The 10,468-nt window shown below is 40.5% G+C and overlaps 1 protein-coding gene across 1 annotated transcript in view; it reads left to right on the forward strand.

The window, feature by feature from the left end:
* ATG5 (autophagy related 5) overlaps window positions 1-10,468 on the forward strand; it is a 188,285-nt gene that overhangs the window by 38,162 nt on the left and 139,655 nt on the right. Inside the window, exon 4 of the mRNA XM_019520149.1 lies at window positions 2,663-2,741. Within this exon, the coding sequence (XP_019375694.1) occupies window positions 2,663-2,741 (79 nt within the window). The remainder of the gene's footprint in view (window positions 1-2,662; window positions 2,742-10,468) is intronic.

Consider the following 10,468-nt stretch of genomic DNA (forward strand, 5'->3'; position numbering starts at 1 on the left):
CTCTGAAGATTGCAATTCCCCAGTGATAGCTTTTTATTTTTAACAAGGAATAGGGCTTCTCTCTAGGAAGTCATTTCTCTAGTGAAGATTCTGTCTGCAGCATTGATCTTGGGAGTACTACGGAGGAAACAAGGTGACTTTTATTGTGTTCTTTTAAAGCACTGTAGTCAGCCACATGTGCTAAAAGCAGTTGTTGCAAAACAACACTTCTTCCTCTTTAGCATGTGAGCTGAGTTCCATATGCTGAAGTCAGGAGACTAGAGGGAAAATGCACTATGGAGAATGACAAGACATTTATCTAATATGAGTTTTGTATATGTGATAATGGCTCTTTTAAAAGTCTTATAACATGTTCATGGAATAGCAGCTTAATTCTCAAAGGAAATGTGGTGAACAGAGTGGTCAGAGAATTCTTTCAGTGCATCAGCAGATTTCCCCTATAGGAGACATGCAATGATGACAAGCTACTGAACTGCTAGTAGCAAAATCTTGTGCATTAACAACGCGCAACATTTTCTAAAGTCTCTTGGTTTACTCTTCATCCATTCTCTTCCTTGTCTACCAGAAAAAAAAACAATTGTGGAGCCTTCCCTTTTAGTTTCATTGTTACTATTGAGAAACTTTTTACAGCGAAACTCAGAGGAAATACTAATTCAAAAATCACTCTGTCAGATTTCTTTTTAACTTATTAGGCTTTCCTGGCTAGCTTCTGGGCTAATTAGCCAGCAGATGGTGCTAAAGCACTAGATTACTTGTATGAAAATTTAGCTGTTGGGGGAAAATGATCTGCTAGAACAGTGGGGACCAACTTTTTTGGTAGGCATGCCACAAATTCCCTCTGCAACCTTCCCAAGTGCCACTGTAATCCCTTTCCCCTGCCTTATCTGCTGCTCTGGTTTTTCTGCTTCTGCTTCCTTCCCTGTGTACCCTGGCGGATATGCTATTTTACTTTCTTCTTCCTGTCCTATGTGCTGTTGTGCTGTCTGTTCTCTCCCTGATCTGTCAGGTGCCTGTCTCACAGGCTGGCCACCTCTGTGCTAAAGCACTCTTGATTCTCTGCAGACAGTGCTATCTCCTTCTTTAACTCTTGTGCTTAAGTCTTTGCAAGCTTTAAAAAGTATGCCTGATCTTCCATCTGTAAAATCAGTGGGGCTACTTGCAGAGCTTTAGGTGTGACGTACATGTGTAAGTTTTTGCAGTATTTAGACATTTCACTTTGTCAAAATTTTCATACCTCTAAAAATACTAATTCTCAATTTTTTAAAGGCATGATAAAAGACCTGAGTGTGGCGTTCCAATTTCAAGAAGCTCTGTCTTTCAAAAACACTTTGATCAGTGTGTTTCTTGGTGAAATTTTTCAAGGTGATCATTTTGGGTGTCTATAGAAAAGTTTTTGTAACTTCAATATTTAGGAAAGTTTTAAATGTAATGTTCTTGTAGACTTGACAAAGAACTGATGGATACCTTCCCTTTTGATATAGTAACTATTACTTCTAAGACTCCCTAACACTTATGCTGGTGTTAAGGGTAATGGTGATAAAGCTGGAATCCTGATTTCCATATACCTTTCCTTCCATTCTATTTAGTTTGATAGTAATTTAGGTTATAGGTAGAACAAATGTTGACTGGCCTTGCCATAGTCAGCCTACGTAGTACCCTGGTTCTGCTGTTTGTTTCGAACTATTTGCTCAGGCTGTGAGCCAGGAGGCAGGTGGGGTTAAGGAGGTTTTTTCAGGGGTCAGTGTGGTTTAGAACAGGGGTGTCAAACTTACCCAGTCTCCTGGCTCAGATACAGACCATAGATCTCCTTGCAAGCTGGATCTGGACCCACCTTCAGACGTGGGCAGAGCTAACCCTAGGGTTTTGTGGGCCCCAGGGCATATGAGCCTGTGGAGGGCGGCAGGTGGGGTGGTGGTGAGCAGGTGGAGCGCAGAGTGGTGGTGTGAGGGGACTGAGGCGGTCACCCCAGTTTGCCCCCTCGCCAAGGGACAGCTCTGGACGTGGGGTTAGTAGTAGCAGGACTGTTTTACGTGCTGCATTGTTGGCTAAAGAAGTCATGGGGATAAATGCAGCCATTAGTAGCCCTGCTGCTGACAAAATCTGCATCAGATGGAACTCCAGACTTTGGTATTCCATAGTGGGCCTTGTCCCTGGATTCCTGCCATCTGTAAGAGCCCTGCAGGCCAGATGACACAGCTTCAGAAGATGCATTAGGCCTGCAGACTATGTATTTGACACCCCATATCTATAGACCACTGATTCACAGACTTTTTGAACTGGTGGACTTAGAACTTACTGTAAGCCCCAGGTACCCTTATCCAATTTTTAATCTAAAACACTTACGAAGGTGATAGGGTCTGATATGATCTGGCAGCTGGCTGTGTTACACTTACCTTGATCGAAAACCATAGTTTGGGACCTGCTGACCTGGAGGACTGAACACATGTTTGGCATTAGTAACTCTTTGAGTTCCAGTTCTAGTTGTGCTACTAACGTAGCCAAGTCAGTTGCTTTCTTTGTACAATGCTGTGGGCACAGTTGACACTGAATATTAAAATCAGAACTGGAAATTTCTGAAATTGTGAACTGGAAGTACGTTTACTGTTGTATGCAACTCTGAAAGTCCTTTTTTTCATTGAATGTGCTCTTTCCTTATGTGTAGGCATTATCCAATTGGTTTGCTATTTGACCTTCATGCATCAAATACGGCCCTTCCTTGGAACATCACAGTGCATTTCAAGGTACAGTAAAATACAGCTTTTAGTTAAAGAAAAAAAAAAAATTCAGCTTCATGAACTATGTGAAATTTTGAAACCAGAATAAATTTTCAGAATTAAACTTCCATCAATTTCTGAAGTATACATGGCTTTTTTAAAGGGGAAAGTATGAGTTTGCCAGTGAAACTTCAGAACTTTTGTAAATCCACAGCTGGATTTTTCTGTCAAGGTTATATATCCATGTCTCTCGATCAGTGATTCTCAACCAGGGTGATGCAGCTCCATGGGGTGCCTGGAGACCCTTTTAGTGCTATGTTAGCTCTGTTAGGCATGCAAACTTGATTCACATGATAAACCCAGAGATTTCAAATAGGACAGAACTCTGCCCTGTTGTGGTCTGAGTTCTTTGCAACAGAAGAATTTCTTTATTATTTTTCTGTAGTCAAAAAGCAGGGAAGCTCTAAGAGCTAGCATTTTGAGGGTTGCCTTGATTCTATCCAGCAGTGCCTTGAATCTAAAAAGCCTGAGAACCACTGCTCAAAGGCTTTATGCAGTTCCTTTATTTTATACAGACTGCCTTGATTATTATTTGGATACAAAGTGTTGTAATTCTATAACCTGATTACCCAAAGTGTTCCCAAGGCACATTTACAGTCTGCAAGAAGTCCATAATCCCCCATTCATTTTAGGTAGCTATAATTGTCCAATAAATAGGTATAGTAAGGGTGCCATCTTTTGACTCTCTTGTTATCTAGAGTGCTGAGTCTCAACCAGGGTGCCATGAGATCCTTCTAAGGGTGATGCAGGATGCGACACAATATTAGCTCCATTAGGTATGCAAATGCCTACACATGATTGACAAGGTGAACCCAGAGATTGCAAATAGGAATTTGTAGTGTGAGAAACAGCCTGCCCTTTTGTGGTCTAAGTTATTTGCAACAGAATAATTTCTCTTTTATTTTTCCATAGTTAAAAATGAGTGAAAACTAAGATCTGGCATTTTTTCAGGTCTACCTTGAGTCTAGAAAGTTTAAGAACCACTGATTTAGATGTTCTGGCTCAGGATATGGCTCTGTAATTTAATTTAAGTCAAGTGAAGCTCTTTGTTTCATGATAACCTGTTGAATACAAATCAGTGAAATTGAGCAGAAGAAAAGGCAGACCTTAACTGTTATCTTATGTTTAACTGAAGAAAATTATGAAGAAAACTGTTAACACTGAATTAACACTGAACCTAACTTGTGTTACACTCTGAAGTACACCCTCCATACCTGAAGTACAAATATAGATGTACTTTCAGTTCTGTGCTATGCTAATATTTTTCCTGACATTTGAATAGAAAGATTTAATTTGTCTTTGTTCTGTTGTAGAAATAGGGATTAATATAGTGAAAGAAATGATTTACTGGACTGCCTTTTTTGTATGTTTAGGGTGAAATGCAAATCAGACATAGGAAATATTTACTTTGTCAAGCTGGTTTGAATGCTCCAGCTAATTGAGCTTAGAGGTATTCAAACAATTTAACTCTTGAAATCTTTTATAAAGCATTGGTAACAAAAACACTCTAGCTCAGTGGGGGGTCCACCTTTTTGACAGGTAGGTCACAAATTAGTCCTGCATCCTCCCCAAATGCCACTCTGATCTCCTTTCTTTGCCCAATCAGCTGTTGCTCTTTCTGCTGGCTGCCTGAACTGTTGATTTGGTTTCTTCTTCCTACTCTGTTTCCTGCCCACTCAGTTGCTTTATTTTCTGATCCCTCCGCAAGTCTGTTCTGTGCCGCACACAGAGGCTGAATGTTAATAGGCTGGGCATCCCTGTGCTAGCTGATTTATTGGAAGCTGACAGACATTCTGGAGCACTGCATCCAAGCCTAAATCTATCAGCTGATATAAATACAGCTTTTTTAGAGTTTGATAGGCTGTCTATTCCTACTGAACAAAGTTTTTTTTTTCTCACATAACATTTACTTGTGTTAACCTTTATTAAAAAAGTAACACAATTACTAGAAAATAAATTATATGGTCAACAGATAAAAGAATAAAGAAGAGCTGAGGCAATATTGTTTCTGGTTCTGGAAGGAAATAGTAAACATGTAAAGCATTTAGTTATTTGGTAAAGTAAGGTAAATTGTTTATACTTAAAAAAAACAAACCCTTTTGAAAACAGTATGGTATAATGCAGGAATATCTATCCTGATACTATTTTGGGAGGTATGCAGTCTAATTGAATTTCATATAGTGTATATAGCCAATACAAGGTTTTTTTTTTTTGTTCAAAATGTCCAAAAGATACTGAAGGTCCTTGCTTTTCTTAGATTATATATGATGTAGTCATTGTGCATTCTAAGAAAAGTAGCTTATACTAGATCAGTTCCTGTATTAACCACATCAGGAGATTCTAAGAATCTAAATGGTGTCTAAAACTCACCTTTGCAGATGGTTTGAGAAAGGGGGTAATCAGTTGTTTTGTTTTCTGTATTATTATAATTCATGTTTAACAAGCAGCTACCAGTTACGTGGGCTTTTATAGATGTAGTACCTTATGGGGTATACAGCCTCGAAATCTGCAAGTGAGAGGGAAAGTGAAACTGAGGAACAGATTTTTAGGTTTATATCAGCTGATCTGCTTACGAGAATCAGTGTAATAAGTTGTCTGGAAAGTATGTACTACCTCATTCTAAACGCAAATTTTAAATGCGGTTTTTCAGCTACAATACAAATTATTCCTTATTGAGAACTACCTACGCACACAGCATTTGGACAGTTGGGAAAGTGTGTGTTAACCTGTATATGTCAAACAGCTCTACAAACTTGCTCAAAACTTGCTTTGCAATGATGAGAAACCTCTTTGGGCTGATAGCAACTCTACTAGGTTTCAACACAGGAAAAATTATAAAGGGTTAGAAAAGGGCAGTTTGTACTACACCTAGAGGTATCTTTAATGAGACCTCCTTTCTAATTCTAGCTTGCTGTAAACCTGTAATATGTTGAGTAATGTTTGTTAACCTAGCTTTTATTGCATAAAGTAATAGTTTCTCTAGTTAAAATAAATTTTCTAGGTATCTTAAAGCGAAGGCATCAACCAAACCTACATGTACTCACCAGAAAGGTTGTAAGGGTTTTAAAGTGTTGCAATATCTCATCAGAAATGGATAGTTTTAAGAGTATAATTTAAGCCTAGATTATTTAGGTTTTTTTAGGTTTATGTTTGCTAATAAGTAGCTCTGGTAAATTTAAAAATTGTAGCATTTGTGTGAGTTCATTCAAAGTATTGAGATGCTATATAATTTATTAGTCTTGCCATATGCTATTCATTTCAAACTAGCTATGCTGTGGCTCAGTTAAATGATCAGCTGTTTTCCCTCTTAGGTCTGGTTATGGGTGTGATTTTTGTATTTGAGTAAGCTTTTCATTTTTTTGATCAACTAGTGTGTTAACAGGTGTTGGATAAATTAGAACTGACAGGTGTTAGGTGGAACGGTATGAAACCAGACTGGTGAAACTTTGAAACTGATATCTTTTTTGGAACAGCATCATAGAAATGTTCAGTTAACACTATTGTTTCTAAGTGTTAAGAAACCATGATAATGACTGCAGTGAAACACTAAATGCAAAACCAAAACCAAAACAAAACAAGACAAAACCAAAGAAAAGCCGCTTAAAACCCAGGGGTTCTGAATTAAGATCGTGTCAGAGACCAGCTGTCAAACTTATTATAATTGTCCCAGCTATCTTTAAAGTCTTTAAAGAAATAATCTGAAGATAGGGTCTTCAAGATAATCTTAATAATTAACCTAGTATTCAGCAAATGTACAAAACACAAAAAATGCCCCTTCAGCCACTAGAGCAGGGTTTCCCAAAGTGTGGCATGCAGGCCAAAGGTGGCCTGTTAAACCCCTCTGACACAGCCTACCATCTAGGATTGTTCCTTTGAAATGGCTTCAGGGGCAAAACTTTGGGAATCCCTGTACTAGAGTTTTGGGGACAGCCCATTATTCTCTGGTATGCCTATCTAGTCTCATTTGCCTCTTGCAGAGACACTATTCTTCACATCATTCTTACGCTTTTTCTAACTTCTGTTTGGGCTTCTCTATGGGTGCAGACAGACAAAACTCTTGAACCATTCCAAGAATGTCACTGATAAGACTGGTTCACAATTGTCCTGGGTCAGAGGTTTCTACACATAGTTACCTTTTCAGCATTTCAGTGCTGTCAAACCATGGCCAGGGAGTGATAGTGAATACCTAGCCCAATTACATTTTTCTGCTTCACCTTCTTGCTAGTGTTGAGTTCAATAAAAAACCCAACATTCTTGCACTTACTGAAATCTGTGCGATGGTACACTGACTGGGAGTGCCCAGGTGTATGTGTACGGCAGGGGCCTACTAGTTCCTTGCTTCTGGGTTCCTAGGAGCTGGGCTGCAAGTGCTTTCATGGATTTTAAAAAACACTTTCCCCCAAACCACTTCTCTGTTAACTTCAATGTCTGGAAATTGACCAGAGCTCAGTCAATCTCAGGCTGATTTGGGGGTGAAGGGTTGGCCAGGTTGGGAGGGGTTAGATCCAGGTGCATGTTTAGCTTCCTGTTAAAGCCCCCCAAGGTAGGGGAGAGCATCACTTCCCTTGGAAGCCCATTCCAGATTCTGGTAGCCCTTACTGTATAGAAGTTCTTCTTGATGTCTAACTTAAATCTTCTCTCTGTCAGTTTGTGGCCATTGTTCGTAGTTACTCCAAGGAGTGCCCTGGTAAACAGAGCATCTCCTATTCCTTGCTGCCTCCCACCCTCCCCGCCATGAATTTGTAGGTGGCCACAAGATCGCCTCTTAGCCTTCTCATGCAGAGGCTGAAGAGATCCAGGGCCCTCAAACTCTTCTCATAGGGCTTTGCCTGCAGGCCCCTAACCATATGAGTGGCCCTCCTTTGAACCCTCTCGAGGTTGTCCACATTGAGGTTGTTCACTTTGGTGAAGTGCAGCACCAAAAACTGGACACAGTATTCCAACTGCAGCCTAACCAATGCCCCATAGAGGGGAAGTATCATCTCCCTGGACCTGTTTGTCATGCACCTGAAAATGCATGATAAAGTGCAGTTAGCTTTATTGATCACTTTGTCACATTGACGACTCGTGATTATCTTGGTGTCAGCAATGACTCCGAGATCACTTTCTGCTGCTGTGCTGCTGCGACGGTCCTCCCCAAGCCTGTAAGTGTCACAGATTGCTTTTCCCTAGGTGCAGCACTTTGCACTTGTCCTTGTTGTACTGCATCCTATTCTGTTCTGCCCACTTTTCCAGCCTGTCCAGATCCGCCTGGATTCGTTCCCTGCCCTCTAGTGTGTTAACTTTACCCCATAATTTGGTATCATCTGCAAATTTGGACAGAGTGCTTTCCACGCCCTCCAAGTCACTGATGGAACTCTGCTTTGAAGTAAATTCTGAAAAGAAAACTTACTTTAGCATCTTAATGTTTTCAGACTGACCATCCTCATGTAAGAGGAACAGGCTTTTTGTCTGTCAACTTTCAGTCATATACAGGGTCTTCATAAAGTCCTTGTGCACTTTAAACTTTAATAACTTAGGTTGTACACAAGGACTTTATGAAGACCCTGTATAGACATTACAGGTCTAAATTACAAAAATGATCCTTTCAGAAGGCAAAAAGCCAGGGGTGGGCAACTATTTCAGCTGGAGGGCCAGTTAATGAGTTTTGGTGAGCTGTCGAGGGCCACACGCAAAATCTTTTAGAAGATATTTTAACAAATTATAAAATTCAAGCAAGTTGGAGCCCTGCATGCTGGGGCAAGAGCTGCCCAGCTGCAGCTTCCCTCCCCACCTGGCTGGGCATGTGGTGTTTAGCATGCATCCCCATGGCTACTGCCTTTTCCTGTGTACTTCCTGCTGCCAGGAGCAGTTGAGCAGGAGGACAAGCCACTGAACCAGGGGGGAGGAAAACTGAGCAGTACCCAGGCAGCTGCAGCTGCACCAGGAACAGCTCTGCTGGGAAGCTGTGCATGCTGGCCAGGGCCTAGGCAAGAGCACAGTGTGGGCTGCCCAGGCAGGAGTGGGTGGGGCTCGGCCCCATGTAGAGTGCCATGGGTGCAACCATGGGCTAGATTCAAGTAATTAGCGCATGCCTGCCTGTGGGCCAGTTCCAATCAGTTGGTGGGCTGAATCTAGCCCATGGGCCATATTCTGCCTACTCCTGCCACCACTGTACAAAGCCCACGCCTTCACAAGAATAATAGAAGTCATCTTTGGGAGTGGGTGCCTTAATTTTGACAGGTAAGCTTTGATCACCAATCTCTGGTTTCTCTGGCATAAAGAAGAGTGGTTTCATAGAGTTACCATTTCTTCCTTTTAACCTTCTTCAGCAAGCCAATGCAAAGAGTTAAAAATTACTTTTTTGATACTGAAAATTTCAGGTTGGGTCGTCACCACATTACTTCTGTACTAGCATCTCTAAGGCTATATCTCAACTATTTTGTGCCCTTTGAAATGGAAGGGATACTTATGTTATCCATCCTTGAGTGAGATGTTTCCAGAGAATTCTAAGAAGACCTGATTTGTTGCTAATGTTTCTGAAAGCCTTCAAAAAAGGCTTCCCTTGGTAGTTGCCTTTATCAGGGTCTGGTTCTGAATCCCATTTCTGAATTCCAAGTCCTACTTTTAAGGCGAGCTTCCTCAATATCTGTTTGCGTACTTGAAAGACAAGAATTATCATAGCAGGCTATGAGGGGTTCACAGTTTGGTATAAATTGCACAAAATTTCATGATTGTAAAGTTCTTTCAGCAGGGTTTTGTTCAGAACATTTCCTTTAGCATTTCTAGGGTTTGGGTCTCTGCTACTCCTCCTCTTTGAGGAGGTCTTTAATAGGGTACATTCTTAAGTAACAAGATTTTCCCAAGAAACTTCCAATCTAAGTCAAGTCCTCAGCACCTAACTGGATTTTGATTTTAAAAAATCTCTTTATTCAGTCCTTGTTTTTACATGGAAGATAGCCTTCTTAGTGATCTTTGCAATGAGCCAGAGTTAGGAAATTTGTGATACCTTTCTGTAAATCTTCATTTATGGTTTTTCATGAGGAAAAGTTAACCCTTGCTACCATCCTAAAGTAATTTGTTCTTTTGCTATCTAGTAAGGACATTTTTTTCCAAAATTTTGATCTTCCTGTCACTGAAAATTAATATCTTTATTCTTATCACTGAATGTGAGTCTTTGCCTTTTCATGTGGACAGTAGGAGGGAGCTTTGTGCTTAGGAGTCTGGGAGTACATTTTAGTCCCTTTTGTCAAAGTTCTCAATTAGTGTCCAAGGTGCATCCGTAAAGGTATACCTAGAGTGATAGCACTTGTAATCTGTCTTTTTTGTCTTTGAATTTAAGTCTCATTTCTTTTAGAGTAACAAAGTTGAAACCATAAAACATGAGGTCTAGAAGGCTGTACATGCAGGCTGTCTCTTTCCCTCCAGTCTAGAGTTTTGTAGGCGTTGGCCCCTTTCCTTTTAGGTGTCAGCACTTCCTCTATGTGAAAAGTGACTTTCAGCTCAGAGACCCTCTGTTAAGCAGTACAGAATGCATCTTCATCATGTCTTGCTGTTTCCTACATTTTCTGTTTTTCAGCGTTTCTCAGCACAAATCTCCTGTAGCTATGGAGCTGCTTTAGGACACTTCCTAGCCTCTCCCCTGCCTCCCCATTCTGCCCAGCCTTCAGTTTTTTTTTTTTTTTTTTTTTAATACCAGCTCTTTTTAATCAGAC

Source organism: Gavialis gangeticus, unplaced genomic scaffold, assembly GCF_001723915.1.
Source record: "Gavialis gangeticus isolate Ggan-Ray unplaced genomic scaffold, GavGan_comp1, whole genome shotgun sequence".
Taxonomy (NCBI): domain Eukaryota; kingdom Metazoa; phylum Chordata; order Crocodylia; family Gavialidae; genus Gavialis; species Gavialis gangeticus.